The 17,054-nt window shown below is 41.6% G+C and overlaps 1 protein-coding gene across 14 annotated transcripts in view; it reads left to right on the forward strand.

The window, feature by feature from the left end:
- Positions 1 to 17,054, forward strand: part of NUP214 (nucleoporin 214) — a 101,379-nt gene that overhangs the window by 50,020 nt on the left and 34,305 nt on the right. For 10 of the 14 annotated variants that reach the window (XM_082695971.1, XM_082695963.1, XM_082695970.1 and 7 more), the window contains 3 exons: positions 10,698 to 10,773; positions 12,078 to 12,156; positions 14,932 to 15,022. In XM_082695971.1, the coding sequence (XP_082552097.1) occupies positions 10,698 to 10,773; positions 12,078 to 12,156; positions 14,932 to 15,022 (246 nt within the window). The remainder of the gene's footprint in view (positions 1 to 10,697; positions 10,774 to 12,077; positions 12,157 to 14,931; positions 15,023 to 17,054) is intronic. The other 4 variants (XM_082695975.1, XM_082695976.1, XM_082695965.1 and 1 more) reach the window with 1 other exon arrangement.

Here is a 17,054-nt window from a genome sequence, read left to right on the forward strand (position 1 = left end):
AACATTCTAGTGCGGTGTCCGGAATGTAGTTCATCCTTAATAACCAGGCATTGAGTAATGGGTTAATGCGAAGCATAATCGAGAAATGTGAACTGGTATTTACCACCTCTTCCAATAAGAAAGGTGGAGAGAAAAACATGTTTGTTATGAAACCACTTTCATATTCTGGTAAGTGGTAGTTTCCTGGAATGTATTTTAAGTACTTAACTTTACATATAATTTTTTTCTGAGCAGTATCTTACAGAAGATTTATTATACGATGAGCGTACGTATTTCTGCCACTGGGGTAGCCCGTGTTCATTGGCTTCATCTGTTACATTCATTGACGAGCCTGCCACTCTGTTTTAAGGAAGAGGGTTTATCTAGTGCGAACCAACGGTTCCTCAGTCGCTTTGGATTCCACCGATTCTCACGGGGCATCTCCTAGGAGTGCGATGCTGCCCTGGGTTATTAGGGAGGTAGTCGTGAATAAGACTTAGAAGTCTCCACTTTCACAGCACTTACGTTCTAGCGGGACAGCCACCAAGAGCCACTGGCAATTACACAGGGAGTTACTTGATTGTAGTATAGTAAGTGCAGTGAGGAAGTACAGGCATGTAATGAGGAATCCTAATGGAGTCTGGGTTGGTGAGGAGCTTGGTAAGGGAAAGGTACTTTAGCTGAAAGTGACCAGAAGCTGCCTGTGGAGGGAAAAGGGTTCTGGACAGAGGATGCAGCCTATCCAGAAGCCCAAACCCGCGACAGAGTAGAGCACATTTGAGGCAGAGTTGAAAGAAGACCAGTATGGCCAGACTCCTGGCAGGAAGTGAAGTATGACGAGAGGCTAAATGAGGTGGGGGTGCTGGTTTCTTTGATTTTTTTACCAAAACACACCAGACACATCATTTCTTCTTCTTTTTCTTTTCTTTTTCTTTTTTTTTTTTTTTTAAGGATTTTATTTATTTGAGAGAGAGAGAGAGAGAGAAAGCATGAGAAGGGGAAGGGTCAGAAGGAGAGGCAGACTCTGCTGAGCAGGGAGCCTGATGTGGGACTCAATCCTGGGATTCTAGGATCATGACCTGAGCTGAAGGCAGTTGCTTAACTGATACATCATTTCTTTCAGGGCTTTTGGTGTTCATTTATTTATTTATTTCAACAAATGCTCAGTTAAGTACTTTAAAAAAACTACTGGGGCACCTTTGTGGCTCAGTGGGTTAAAGCCTCTGCCTTCGGCTCAGGTCATGATCCCAGGGTCCTGGGATCAAGCCCTGCATTGGGCTCTCTGCTCAGCAGGGAGCCTGCTTCCTCCTCTCTCTCTGCCTGCCTCTCTGCCTACTTGTGATCTCTATCAAATAAATAAATAAAATCTTTTAAAAAATCTAAGGGAGAGCTTGTCAGCAGGGAGAGTGGCAAAGAGAGAGGGAGCGAGAGAAGAAAGCAGACTCTGCACCGAGCATGGAGCCCGACAGGGGGCTCGATTCCATGATTCCAAGATCACAACCCAAGCTGAGATCAAGAGCCAGAAGCCCAACTGATTGAGCCATGCAGGCGCCCCTTAATTAAATACTTTTAATACACTGTTCTAGGTGCTGGGGATAAAGCAGTTAAAAAAAAAATACAAAAAATCCACCAACCAATTCTGCCCTAGTTATGGAAAGACAAACAATAAGTGAAATGAGTAAGTAAAATATGCAGTGTTTAAGATGGTGATAGGTGTGATGGAGGAAATTGAAGTAGGGAAGGGATTTTAGGACTGATCTGGGTGTGGGCTACAGTTTTAGAAAAGGGTGGCCAAAGAAGGTGCTTCTCCCCTGTGGTTAGTGGCTACAGTATTTCAGAAGCACCAGACCATATTGCTCTCACCATTAAACTGGATCTTCCTGTCCTATGGAAAATTCTTCCTTCCATTGGCTTTTGACACTTGACATTTGAGTAAAGACCAAAAGGCCAAAGACCAAACAGATCTCATGAGTATCCTAAAGCAGAAAGCCCCAAACACAGGGCCTATAGCAGGAGTATGTCTGGCAAGTTCGGGAAGGCCAGGAGGCTTTTCTGGTGGCTGGAGCAGGGGGGAGGACACCTTTGAGCCGAGGTCAGGGAGCAGGGGCAGGGGTGGAGTTCTGTGCCCTGTAGCATTTAGTGAGCCGTAGTCAGGACCTGGCTGCAGACTGTTGCATGCTTTGGGGCAGTTGTATAACCTGATCTGATTTGTTTTTTACATTAGCAATTTTTTTAAATTGAGGCATAATTTATATATACTAAAATTCACCTTTTTTTAGTGTAAAATTCTATGAGCTTTGATAAGCATGAATAGTTGTGATGCCCTATGGCTTTAGCAGGAAGCTTCTGGTTCTTACATTAAGAAAGGGCTAAAGGGAGGAATGGTAGAAACAGAACCATCATGGTAGAATATATACATAACAAAATTTACCATTTACCATTTTAACCATTTTTAAGTATACATTTTTAGTGACATTAAGTCATTTACCATACTGTGTAAGCCTCGCCGCTATTTATTTCCAGAACTTTTTCATTATCCCAGACAGAACCTGTGCCCATTAAGTAACCGTCCACTTCCCCCGCCTAGGCCCTGGTAACCTCTATCCTATTTTCAGTCTCTAAGAATTTGCCTATTTTAAGTACCTCATTTAAGTGGAATCATATATTATTGGTCCTTTTATAACTGGCGTATTTCACTTGAATTTGTAAAATTCACTGAAATTGTAGCATTTGTCAGAATTTCAGTCCTTTTATGGCTGATTAATATTCCATTGTATGGATATATTCTATTTATCTGTTGATGGACACGTAGGTTTCCCCCTCTTAGCTATTGTTAATAATGTAGTGGACAATGTGTACTGTCCTTGTACAGTATGCCAGTGTCTGTGTGAGTCCCTGTTTTCAAGTATTTTGGGTAATATTTTAGAATCAGAATTGCTAGGGACACCTGATGGCTCAGTCGGTTGGACATCTGACTCTTGATTTCGGCTCAGGTCATGATCTCAGGGTCATGGGATCGAGTCCCTCTCCCTCTGCTCTTTTCCTCCTGCTCACTTGTGAGTGTATTCTCTCTCTCAAATAAACAACTAAATAAAATCTTTTAAAAAGAAAAATTGCTAGAAGAATTGCTAGATCATCTTGTTAGTTCAGTGTTTAGCTTTTTAAGCCAAACATAGCTCAGACTTTTTCCCAAAGCACAGCTACACCGTTTACATTCCCAGCAGGATTGAGTGAGAGTTCCATTTTTCCTACATCCTCATCACCACTTGTACGGTCCATGTTTTTGATTATAGTCATCCCATTTGGGTGTTACGTGGTATATCATGTGGTTTTAAAATGCATTTCCTAATGGCTAAAGATGTTGGGCATCCACTGGTGCTTACGGACCATTTGTATCTTCTGTGGAGAAATGTCCATTTAGATCTTTGCCCTTTTTAAAATGGATCCTTTGTCTCCCATTCCCCAGGTAAAAACCACCTGATTAATATCAACTTTGTTGATAGTGTCCTTTGAATCACAAAAGTTTTAATTTTAATGAAGTTTTATTTATTTATTTATTTACCTGTGCTTTGGATGTCATACTTAAGAAACCACTGTGTAATCAAAGGTCATAAAGATTTACATCTATGTGTTCTTCTTAATCTTTTAGTTTTAACTCTTAATTTGGGTCTTTAATCCATTTTGACTTAATTTTTGTAAATAGTGTGACACGGTTGTCCAACTTCATTCTTTGGCAAGTGGATATCCTGTTGTCCCAGCACCATTTGTCGAAGACTCTTCCCCCCCACCCCCTCTTAAGTTGTCTTGGTAGCCTCATCACATTGATTGGGTTTTGATTGTTAAACCAATCTTTGATGATGATGCATTGCCCTTGTCATATAAGGCTGGATTCCATTTGCTAAAATTCTATCAAGAATTTTTGTATCTACCTTAATGAAGGATATTTGTGTGTAGATTTTCTTTTCTTGTGATGTTTTTGTTCGGTTTTGGTATCAGAACAATGCTGGCCTTGTAGGATGAGTTGGGAAGTATTCTTTCTTCTTCAGTTTCCTGGAAGAGTTTATGTAGATTTGTTAATTTCATCCTTAAATGTTTGGTGGAAGTCACTTGTAGAGCCATCTAGGCTTAAAATTTCCAGGTGTTTGTTTGTTTGTTTGTTTGTTTGTTTGAATAGCTGTAGGACTTTTCAGCTTCTCTTCTTGAATGAATTTTGGTAGTTTGTGTGTCTCAGGAAATGTGTCCATTTTGTCTGAGTTGTTGAGTCTGTTAGCACTTACAAAGTTTTTCATAATAGTCCCAGATTAGTAGCCTCTTAATGTGTTCAGAATTCATAGTGATTTCACTTCCCTTTTTCCGGTTAGTGGTAATTTGTATCTTTTTTTTCCTCTCCTGATCAGTCTAGCTAAAGGTTTATCAGTTTTATTGATCTCAAAGAACCAGCTTTTTGTTTCACTGATTTTTTTTCCTATTATTTTTCTACTTTTTTTTTTTCATTTTTCTGTTTGCTTAAGGTTTTATTTGCTCTTCTTTTTCTAGTTTTATAAGGTGGAAATTAAGGTCATTGGTTTATGACCATTCTTCTAATACAGGCATTTGGTGCTGTACACTTCTGTCTTAGAACCACTTTGGCTATATCCCACAGATTTTGAATATGTTATGTTTTTATCTTCATTCAGTTCAAAATACTTCTGAATTTATCCTTTTAGGTTTTTTTTTTAATATATGTATACCTTTATGTTATTTAAAAGTATATTATTTAGTTTCTAAATAACTGGATGTTTTCTAGATATCTTTTTATTATTTTTAACTTAATTCCATGTGATCAAAGAACATGCTTTGTGGGGCACCTGGGTAGCTCAGTGGGTTAGGCCTCTGCCTTTGGCTCAGGTCGTGATATCAGGGTTCTGGGATCAAGCCCTGCTTTGTGCTCTCTGCTCAGCAGGGAGCCTACTCCCCCCACCCCTCTGCCTGCCTCTCTGCCTACTTGTGATCTATTTCTCTCTCTCTGTCAAATAGATAAATAATATCTTTAAAATAAAAATGCTTTGAATGACCTGAAGTCTTTCAATTTATTGAGACTTCTTTTATGATTCAGAACTGAGATCAGGAAGGCCCTTTCTTTTTTTTTTTTTTTTTTTTTTAATTTTTTATTTTTTATAAACATGTATTTTTATCCCCAGGGGTACAGGTCTGTGAATCAGCACTCACCAAAGCACATACCCTCCCCAATGTCCATAACCCCATGGAAGGCCCTTTCTTAAAGGGCCATACAGTAAATACTTTAGGCTTGCAGGACATACAGTCTCTGTCTCAGCTGCTCATCCTGGCCATTGTAGCCTGCATGCAGCCATAGACCATATGTAAATAAATAGACATGGCTGTTAACAATAAAACTATTTATAAAAAGAGGTAGTTGGTCGTTGTTCTGTAGTTTGCCAGCCTCTGAGCTGGAGTGTCAGTCATTTTGGTAAATGTTCTCTGTGCACTTCAAAAGAGCATGTATTCTGTCTTGTGGGTTGGGCGTGTTCTATAAATGTCGATTAAGTTAAGATGGTTGATTGTTAGTGTTGTTCAAGTGTTCTATTTTCATGATGATTTTATCTACTTATTCTGTCAGTTACTAAAAGTGGTGTTGAGGTTTTCTTTTTTTTTTAAGTTTTTTTGTTTTGTTTGTTTTGTTTTTTTAAAAGATTTTATTTATTTGTCAGAGAGAGAGCACGCAAGCACAGGCAGAGAGAGTGGCAGGCAGAGTCAGAGGGAGAAGCAGGCTCCCCAAGGAGCAAGGAGCCCGATGTGGGACTCGATCCCAGGAGGCCGGGATCATGACCTGAGCCGAAGGCAGCTGCTTTCTTCTATATTAATGTAGCCAATCCAACTTTCTTTGGTTGGTACTAGTATGGCACATCTTTCTCCCATCCTTTTATTTTGAACCTCTTTTCTGTCTTTATATTTAAAGGGGATTTCTTGTAGACAGCATGTAGTTGAGTCTTTGCTTTTTATCTAGTCTGATAATCTGTGACTTTTAATTAGAGTACTTAAACCATTTACATTTAATGTGGTATATGATGTTGGGTTGTAATCTCTGGTACTGCTGTTTGGTTTGTTTGGTTTCTCTTTGTCTCATCTGTTCTTTGCTCCATTTTTCCTCTTTTCCTTTTTTGGGTTGAGTATTTTTTATGATTCTATTTTATCTTTTTTGTTGGCTTATGAGCTATAATGCTGTATGTTAGTTATGTGATTGCATTAGAGTTTACAGTGTACACCTTTAACTTACCCCAGTCTGTTGGCATACCCCATGTCAGTGTCCCCACTCAGTAGGGAATCTGCTTCCCTTTTCTTTCTGACCCTCCCCACAGCTCATGAAGGCCCACTCTCTCTCTCTCTCAAATAAATAATTAAAGTCTTTTTTTTAAAATACCATGTAAGAATCTGACAGTAGTATTCTCCTATTTCTGCCCTCCCCACCTTTGTGCCGTTGTCATCATCATACATTTTACTTCTAGCTGTGTTATCACCTCCACAATATGTTGTTATAAATAGTTGATCATATTTGAAATGGATTTAAAGAAGAAAAACCTCTTTTGCTTACCCAGATGGTTTTATTATTTCTATTGTCCTTCTTTGTTTAGTCCTGTATCTCTGTCTGCTGTGGTTTCCCTTCTGCTTGAAGAGATTCCTCTAACATTTCTTTAGGTGTAGATCTGAATTCTTTCAGCTTTCATGTGTGTGCCAAAGTCTTTATTTCACTTTTGTTTTTGAAGGATATTTCACCAAGAATTCTAGATTGACAGTTCTTTCTTTCACTGATTTAAAGTTGTTGCCCCACTTTAACTTTAGGAAAAACTTTGATTCCTGATTATAAATGTTCGTTGTAGAAATTATAAAAAGCAGGTAGCTAAAAAGAACAAAATTAAAATCACCTTTATTCCCACCACAAAGGTTTAGTCACTATTTACATATTATTCATCTTTGTTCTCTGAGAATTTGGTTTTTTAAAGATTATTTATTTAATTTGACAGAGAGAGAGATCACAAGTAGGCAGAGAGGCAGGCAGAGAGAGAGGGGAAAGCAGGCTCCCTGCTGAGCAGAGAACCCGATGTGGGGCTCGATCCCAGGACTCTGAGATCATGACCTGAGCCGAAGGCAGAGGCCTAACCCACTGAGCCTCCCAGGTGCCCCGAAAATTTAGTTTTTTTAAAGTTTGACTACATGCTGCTTTGTAACCAACCTCCTCTATTCAGCTTAATCATGAAACATTATTGTGAACGTTTTCCATGTTCTTATGAATTCTTCACAGAATCCCGTTTTTATATTTAACATAGGCCTTTCTCAGAGCTCTAAAGCATTTCCTACAGTATTTAAGTCATTTGGCATCTGAACATTCATGCAGGAACCGCAGTTTGGGTTAGAAGACTTTTAATGATATTTTGGAAAATGTTTTAAATCTTCAAGGACACAAAATTTACCAATGGGGAGCAGTGGTTGGCCGTTACAGTCTTCACTGACATAAGAAACTCCTAAAAATGAACTGTTAGCTTTTTTTCCCTCCCTGCACTGATTGACATGGGGGTTGCTCCTCTTGACATTGTTACCAACGATGCTAGGATAAATGGACGTGTTGATTACTTTGCATGCTTGCAGCTCGCTGTATCTGCAGGCTACCTCTCCAGTGCAGGACTGGGGAGGGCGCGGAGGCATCTGTGGACTCGTGGACATACGTGGACGTAATTATGACAGCTGTTGCCGCATTTACCCCTGTAGAGGTCGTATCGTTTATCTTCCCGCAGGCAGTGTATGATGACAAGCTCGCCTGTATCCTTGCCCAGAGTGTCACATTTGTTATCAGACTTCAGGGTGACTGTCCATCTGGTAGGCGAGAAAATGGACCAAGAGCTTTTGTTTTCTGCATCTTGTATCATCTGCTTTCCTTTTCTCTCCTGATCTTTGTTCTATTTCCCCAGTTGCTCTTGAAATGTTGTCCTTCCTCCTCACTTGCCTTACCTTTCCTTAAACTATTACCAAAAAATTCCCGGTTCATTAGTTGGCATTTGAGTTGCTTCCACAGTTTAGATCCGCTGTGTCATTGATGAATCTGTAGCAGGATGCTGTGATAATGATGAAGAATTACCAAAATAAGGCATAACTGGCTTTCTTATTTTTTAAGTCCTTTAAAATGTTGAAATAGAGGCATCTGGCTGGCTCAGTTGGTAGAACATACGACTCTTGATCTTGGAGTTTTTTTTTTTTTTTTTTTAGATTTTATTTATTTATTTGAGAGAGAGACAGTGAGAGAGAGCATGAGCGAGGAGAAGGTCAGAGAGCGAAGCAGACTTCCCATGGAGCTGGGAGCCTGATGTGGGACTTGATCCCGGGACTCCGGGATCATGACCTGAGCTGAAGGCAGTCGTCCAACCAACTGAGCCACCCAGGCGTCCCTTGATCTTGGAGTCTTGAGTTTGAGCCCGGCGTTGGGATAGAGCTTACTTAAAAAATACGTTAAAATAGGTGAAAGAACGAGTAGTTGGCCCCTTTCACAACAAGAGTATAGTTGCCTTGTTTCAAGTTCATTAACCTCAAAAGTACTACTGAGAAAGGTCTAGGTGACATTTTAACACTTCATGGTCTTAACAATTCAGTTTTGTCATCGTGTGCAGAACGCATACCCCGCAGCGTGGGCACATTGGCCTGCCTGTGTGGCCAGGTGGCACTGATGGGGGTGGCAAACAACAGAACAGAGAGCAGAGTGATTCTTTTTTGTTCAGGGCAGTGCTTGAATTGAAGGTCTATAGTGACGTCTCCTGTGTTCATGATACTTGGTATTTTCACATGTAGTTGTTGCTTAATTTTTATCAGAGATCTAGGGAATGAGAGCCAGAGGACTCCGTTCAAAGTGTTTTTCTCCAGGAACCAAATTGGACCACACTCCGTGACCCATGCCACCCCGTTACTCATTTCTAAAGCAGCACTCAAGTGTCGCCAGTAATGTAATGTCATCCGCGACGCCTGTAGTGGGTGTCTCTTTGGAGCCCTGTTGCACTGCCCGTGTCTGCTTGCGGCCCTCTGACTTGTGTTTTCGGGTGTGGAACAGAGCACATCAGATGAAGTTCTGATCTCTCAGGCCTGTACTGCTATAAGGGAGAAGTCAGCCATCCCTTCTCACTGTCGCACTCTGTGGTCATGGCCGGTCCCATCTAATCCATAGGTTTGTCAGAGGACTGTGCTGAGCGGTTTCTCTCTGCAGAGCTGTCACGTGGCCCAGTGCAGCGGTGCTGTGAGTTCCCAGTGTTGTGTGTTGGGGGATTTAGGACACCCGAGAGATTTTATAGCATTATCACGAGCAGCTAGAGCAGTAATTATACTCAGTCTGTTTCGTGCATGGTTTCATTTACCGTCCTGTCATGACTTAAGTTTTGGGTGTAAAAAATATTCCAAAGTTGGGTGAGTTGCTGCTTTTGTTTTTACTTATAATTTCTTTTTTGTTTGTCTTTGGGAATGCATAAAAGATTTTGATTTCCCTTGTGATTTTTAGGAGCTCAAACCACATCTTTACCCAGGTCTGCTGTGTCTGCCCCAGGCTTCCTCAGCCCCACTCCCACGTTCCTTCTCTCTCTGGTGGAACATCTCAGGGGAGCAGAGACATGTTTCTTGAGAGAACACTTTTATAGCTTCTTAGCTTCTTCTGTCTTCACAGAAAAGCAAAGGGGATTTGTTTCATTGAAAATAACTCCATTTGCTTCTTGTCGCCCAATCTCACAAAGCCTGGAAAGTGTCCTGTGTCGATCCAACAGATTCGTGGGGAGCTTGCGAGGGCGTTAACATCGTTTGATAATTTTCTTCTATGAGGCATGGATTTATTTTCGTGTTTCCTCTTCCAAGTTAATTTTTTGGTGGAAAAATAACAATCCCCCCTACTCTAGGGGGAATTCGGAAAAGTAAAACTAGATCCTACAGGTAGTGCTGCTGTCCTTACCAGAGTTGCTTTGGACTGAGGACAGGTGAACACATTGCTCCCAGGAGCCGGGAATAGAGCTTTTATCCGTGATTGCATTAAGCAGGCAGGTCTGTTCCCTCACGCACTGACACCAAATAATTATTGAAGTAACTGTTCACTGCATTACTGTGTCCAGGGTTACCAAAAGATCTCGTTTTCGTACATAGTGGATACACTTTCAGACCTCAACGAAGGTGCGAGCTGCATGGTATGGGGCGCATCTGATTCTCTCGTGTGCTGGCCTCGTGGGCGCTGGGCTCGAGGGGGCGGTCTCTGTCTCCTCTTTGAGTCCCGCCCCAGAGCCATTTATCACAGTCATTCCTGACATCCCGTGGATCCTGTCGAGCACGTTCTCAGGCTTGGAGAAGATAATCCGGTCCCACAGTCCTGGAACTCGGAATGGGGGCAAGGGAGAGGATAATGTAGGCTGACTGTCCAGATAAGGAAAAGCTCTACTTCTGAATAGTTTTAACTTTTTTTCTTAGGATTTCAGGAAGAAAAAAAAGTTTTAAGCTCACTGTTTTGATTTTCATGCTGAAGACTCAAATTTTATTTAAAGAATATTTTCTTCAGGAAAGTGTCACGTGATTTTGGTTGGGGTCCCTGACATATGTTGCCCAAAATGGGTATCATTTATTGGCTAGACAGTGGGTTCAAGAATGAATTACGTCTCTGCCCACATGCCTTTCTCTTGAGCATACACTTTTGTGTTTTGTTTTTTTCCCAGTTCTTCGGTGCCATACTCTGCAGCCAAGACCTCTCACCCCACGATGACCCCAGCGGCTGCTACCCAGGCTAAGCAGGTGACTTCCTGATTTTTGCTTTTTTGAACAGCCATGCAGTGTCTGTCTTTGAAACTGAAGACAGTCCTGTTTTAAGTCCTGACTTCGTTTAAACAAACTGTAAGTCCGACAAAGACCTGTGATGCTTTCCCTATAATTTATGCCGGTCTTAACTTAGTAGGTCAGTCTGTCTTCTCGTGCCATTGGACATCTTGGGTCATAATTCTAATACCTTATCACTGTGAGGGTTATTTCGGTTTCTGATTTACCTTCACTTAACATGATCTTCATTAAACCACACGACAGCCGTGTGCAGTAGAATGGGACAGGTATTTAAGTGTGTTTCACCGATGAGGAAAAGCTGGGCACAAGCGAGTGATGCAAGCTCACACGACCAGTAAATCCTGGAGCCTGAGCTGGAGCCCAGCTCTCGTACCTTCTTCCCATCTGTGGTTCTCACACTGCGCCTTTCAGGATCAGTGCCTGGGGAGCGGCTTCTCTGGCTTCTCCTGCAATGTCTGTTTTTCAGAGCTTGCCTCTTTGGTAATGTTCATTATGTCTACATTTAGGTTTTTACCTGATAAACATGGTTTCTTACAAAAATAGGTTATATTGTAAATAGTTAAACCAGAAAAGAATAATCAAAGATGGCTAAAAGGTAGCTTAAGCTATCTCTGAAATCTTCCCTAAGAAGATTTCTCTGCTTTCTCTGCTACTCTCCATGTCTCTGAGATGAATCATTTTGGACTGTGTTTGAGATTAGACGTTAGAATTTGCCTATTGTGAGTTCTCAGCGTGGCTCTGAGCCTTAGTTTGCCATGACTTAAAATGGCATTTAAGCATTTAGCATCTGGTCGTGCTTCTGGAGGGTTCCATGTTGGCCTTGGAGGACACCTGAGTAGGCATAAATCATAACAAATGAGTAAGAACATTGCCCAGAGGTGGAGAAGTGAAACAGTTTGGCTTTTTATTTTACCATAAATCTATTGAGAGCCAGCACCCCCATTTCATTCATTCATTTACTCAGCTGCCTGATAATCTGGTGCCTCTTGTGTGCCAGGCACTGTGCTGGGCACTGGGAAAATAGCCACATGGGCAAGACTGCGTTCTTGGAGCTTGCTGGATATTCCTGTTTCCATCCTCTAGTGCGCCCTTAGACACAGCAGGCATTTAAAAATACTCACTTAAATTGTAAGGATTTTTTTAAATTACGCTAAATAGAAGTATTTTTGCTTACTTTTTAATGATGTTCTCCTTTTACATGTTTCTTTTCTAAAGGATGGCTAGTGGTTTTACATAAATGTTCTGCTTGTGTTCTGTTACAGGGATCTCTGATAAATTCCCTGAAGCCATCAGCGCCCATGCCAGTGTCTGGTCAGTTGTCATCAGGTGATAAAGCTTCAGGTCAGTTTGCGTTTTTACTTTTGTGAAAAAAAAGGGCAAAAGATCCCTCCCCCCCATATACACAGCAGTTCAGTGTTCTAGATCACAGAGGCAGTTGACATAGGATACTATTAAAGAGATCTTTGGAAGGCCTCAGTCAATGAACAGTCTCCAGGAAATCAGTGAGCCTTTCATCAGCTCTGCAGACTTCTGAAATTTGAGCACAGTAGGAGAAAAATCTTCCTAGAAATGCTTTTCCTGAAAAGGAGCAACAGTGTTGTCGTCACCAGCCTTGCTGGAAAGTCAAGAGGGAAAGGGAGTAGAACATGACCTGTATTGTTCTACTAAAAGGGATGAAAAATCCTCTTGGTTCACAGTGATAATTCAAAGCTGGTAAAATGCAGAAGGTAAAACAGATGTGTTGTGATAGAAGAGGTCAGAGTAAATGTCAGTATCAGATTTTATGACCTTGCGTACTTCCCAGTACCCACTCACGCTTAGTCATTCTTAGCTAAAATTTGTAGTTTTTGTTATCCCCATTGGTGCTTTGACCCAGGGGTCCACATTGCCCAAACCACCTGGAAACACAAGGTTACACATAACCTGATGTTGGTGTGACGTCATCCTCAGCATCCCCTTCTGTTGGCGCCTTTTTTATTACCCTTAATTTGGCATGTGTTAGTTTCTGCTTCAGGGGTCTTATGCCTCCCACAGCTCTGAGTTTTTGCCCCACCTGGGACTCCAGCATTTGTTTTCATTCATGCCCTCAGGTGAGTCTCAGGGCAGATTCTGTTGGAGACAGAACCCCGCACATTAGCAGCCTGCTTTCCGTCATCCCTGCTCAGCCATACGGTCATTCCAACTTTCTCTGTAACCAAAAGCTATCTGGCTAGATACTGGGTTTATCTTCAGTAAGTAGTCCTTGCACTCAGGAGAGCCATTAGCGTGTACGCCAAAGGTGTATTCTAGAATTTGGATTAGTGCTGAGCCACCACTGTTGCCGTGCGAGCTCTCCACGGGAAGGAGGTATGTAGCACTTCTCGATGCAGATCTAAAGTTAACTGAAGGAAAAACTGAGCGGAGTTGCCAAAGACTATTGAATCATTTAGGATTAAGAAGTTGGTTTCCATTTCTGGCTAATGTTTTAGAAAGTTTTTGAAAGACCCTATATCCCAGCTTCTGTCAAGGACCACTCTAAAGGGCTTTTTGTCACTCCTTAATTTAAGAACTGAGGAAACCTAAGGCATTTGCTTCACGCACATCTTACCCAGTTAGCGTGATTGCCTCAACATTTCTGAGATGCATCATGTAGCAACGATTGTGAAATACTGTCTTCCATTGCAGACCATTTACTTCTATTTTCACTTGCTGGATCATCAAAGGAAAGGGACTTCTGGAGGCAGAAAAATGTCCCTGAGAAATGCTTTTTAAAAGTTTACCAAAAGTTTCTTCAAAAAATTTTTTTCTGAAACCTCTATGGTTAAGAATGGAAATACCTTCATTGTTTTTTCTGATTATAAAACTGTTATTGCTGCTCAGAGAAATCTACATGGAAGAGAGATGATGTAGAAAGTAAAAGTTGCCCATTAAATTCGTATCTTGGAAGTAAAAGCCCTTAATGATTTAATTTGTATATCTTGAAGGTTACTTCATTGATGTTTTTCAAAGGAAAATGGCCATATCCTGTATGTGTTAACCCTCCTCCCGTTGCGGTAAATACTCTGTTCATCTTTCCATATCTCACACAGCTCTACCTCACTGTATCAGTGGGAGCCTAGGACTTGACCCTGCTCCGGTCTACCAGTACTGTGCTGATAGTTCGGACTGTTTCCAGTTCTTCAAGAGTATAAGCAAGGTGGCATTGAATATCCTTATTATACACCACACTACATTATAGTAGTTTTTTACATAATTTCACTAATATCTACCTTGGACTCATTTGAAGAGAATGTACTTTTTCTTCCGTTTGGTTTGGCTTGGGCTTTTTTTTTAAAGTAGGTGCCACACCCAGCGTGGACCTCAGCCTGGGGCTTGAACTCAGGAACCCAGGATCAAGATGAGCTGAGATCAAGAATCAGATGCTTAACTGAGCCACCCAGGCACCCCAGTTTGGGCTTTTTAGATAAAGTGTCCCTCTCCCTCCCTCTTTTGTTAAAGTAGAGCAATAGGAGGGAGACGGACGATAATCCCCCGAACTGTTCACGAGTACTTAACAATGAAATTGAACGTGAGGAAGAGGTTGGATTGCACTTTCAGCATTCGACACTTCTCGGCATTACAGCAATCATGTATTACTTCTGTAAGGAGAAAGAAACCTATTTGTTAAATATAAAACTATCCTCTGTGAGAAATGAAGGGATGTAGGGAGAAAGTCAATGGCCATGAAATCACTAATTCAGACATATTTCTCATATTACCCTGTTTCTCTTTGGATTTTTTTCCTTCAATATATATTACTTTTCTGTGATTATAAAACTTTATTATAAATTATAGCTTATAAAATTATAAAATTACTTTCAAAGGTTTCTATTTAAAGTGCACTGAAATCATTTTGATAGTTTTTGTGGAAAGGAGGGTGGGGTATGTGTTGGTTTGGAATTAACACTGACAGAACCAACGAGCAAGTTTAGAGGCCTTCACACGAGTTTGGAACACACCCGCTCCCCTGGCCCCTGACCCGATCCACCAGGAGAGCACAGTGGGGCCCGCAGGCTGGGGCTGCACAGACCATCAAACTGGAACGGTGTTTCTAACAGTTTTTTTGTAATGTTCTTATTTTCTTTCCCATGATTTCAGGGCCAGGGGCAACCAAGATAGAAACAGCTGTGACTTCTCCCCCGCCTGCTGCTGGGCAGCTCAGCAAGTCTTTCTCATTTTCTCCGGCAGGGTCAGTAATGAACTTAAATTTCGTGGCAGATCGCTAGCAACCTTATAGATAGCTTCCCCCAGTCTTACAGTCAGAGGTATATTTATCTGCTTGTTAACTGTATGTGAGCCCGGAGTTCTTATCACTTCAATAATGCGTCCGATGATAGTAGCAGCCGCTTGTTGTCCTAATGTCAATCTACAGCTGACCCTTGAGTGACACGGGTCGGAAGGGCGCAGGCCCACTTACACACAGGCTTTTTGCCGATAAACAGTACGATGTCTTTTCTCTTATGATTTTCTTAGTATTTTTTTTTCTCTAGCTTACTGCATTATAAGGTATAGGATATAATGCGTATAATATGAGTTCATCAGATGTTGACGTTGTCAGTAAGGCTTCCCGTCAACAATAGACTATTCATAGTTAAGTTTTGGGGAATCAAAAGTTATACACAGATTTTCCACTGCGTGGGAGTGGGTGCCCCTAACCCCCGCATTGTTCAAGGGCCAGCTGTGTTTCCCATTTTCAGTTCAAGTTTATATGTATGTTACTATATATTTCTTTGTTCTGTTTTTCAGGATAAGCCTCCTTTTCTTTGAGTAGTAGGTCCGTGTCAGATTCTGTGATTGGTCTTCCAGCTTATTCACCCTGACATATTTGCCTTCTCACACCATTTGGGGGCGAGGTGTGACGTTTAGATCAGCCTTACTGTTTGAGAGGTCACTACATTAAACTGGGAGAAGTGATAAAAGACAGTAGCCATTGGAAAATCTGGGTCTTACATAGATATGGGGAAGCGTTCGTGTTTCACTTTTCTAAAAGTAATGATGGCTATACTTGTAAAGTTGAGTCATTTTTAAATTCGCAAGTGTCTTCTAACCTTCTTTCCACGGGAGCCTGGATTAACCTCAGAGGGCTCTTCTCTCTGCTGGGGGCACTTGTGTGGGACCCTGTGGAAGGTGTCTGTAGCTAAGCTCTGTGGAGCAGAGACAAAAGCCTGTCCAAAGATTTTGTTTTTGCCGTCGCAGGGTTGCGTGTTCAGTTCCATTAGGAAAGCTTCTGGAGCTCTTCCATTTCATGCTTTTGTGACTGTAATCAAATTAACCATGGCCTCTCCCCTGATGTGAGTGTGTTTCGTGTCATTCACCCTAACACGTGAAGAGCAAGGAGGGGGTTAGAATAGAATTTGAGGAAGGAGATTATATATTATTTCTTCTTTTTGTCAATCACTGTGTTTTATACTTCTCAAAGATAGTTTGGAGCCAATTTTGAAGAGTAGGTCAGTGCCAGGAGTTATTGCTAATTCACAAAGGCGAATCCTCACTTCTGTAAACGGATAATCTTCCCAAAAGTTGGGGTCACTGGGTCAGTGGCTTACCTCTGTTAGATAAAATTTCTTCACTGAGGTTGGAACAAAGAAAGGATTTTTTTTTAATATGATAAAATGTTGAACACATCCTCTTTGATGGTCTTTGTCCTTTCGTGGAAGGCAGGGATGGGTTGGAGAAACCGAAATCCTTATAATACTATGTTTCATACGCTTGGCCCTTCATGTTTTGAAACTATGGTTTTAAATTTGCTATTTGAACTTTCGTCACAGTGAGTAGTCTCTTCTGGTTCATGCATGTGCTGAATTTTCTCCTTTGGCCATGGTATCTTTACTCACAGTTTAAAGAAAATCTACAACAGGAGAGAGAGAGAGGGCTTGATAAAAAAGAGTCTGGGAAGGGTTTGAACCGAATTTTCCCAGCTGAGAACTAATTGTTCTGTCCAAACAGCAGGGGTGGTGGGTTCTATTTCCTGCCTTCTTCCCTGCCCCCTGGTAGTGTGGCATGCTCCTGGCGAGCTCTCTGATCTTGCGGTGGGTTTTACGGTGTTCTCCCTGGCCCAGTTCTCTTGCCTCCATCACGAGACACGCCTTCTGCCCTCACACACCATGCCTGCATGGACATTCCCGTTGCATTTCCATGACTGCTCCTTAGCTTTCCCGGACGCAGGTCCCCACCCAGACTCTGCCACGGAAGGCCCGGCTGTCCTTCTGAGCCCTTGACTC

Source organism: Mustela nivalis (genome assembly GCF_964662115.1).
Source record: "Mustela nivalis genome assembly, chromosome: 13".
Taxonomy (NCBI): Eukaryota; Metazoa; Chordata; class Mammalia; order Carnivora; family Mustelidae; genus Mustela; species Mustela nivalis.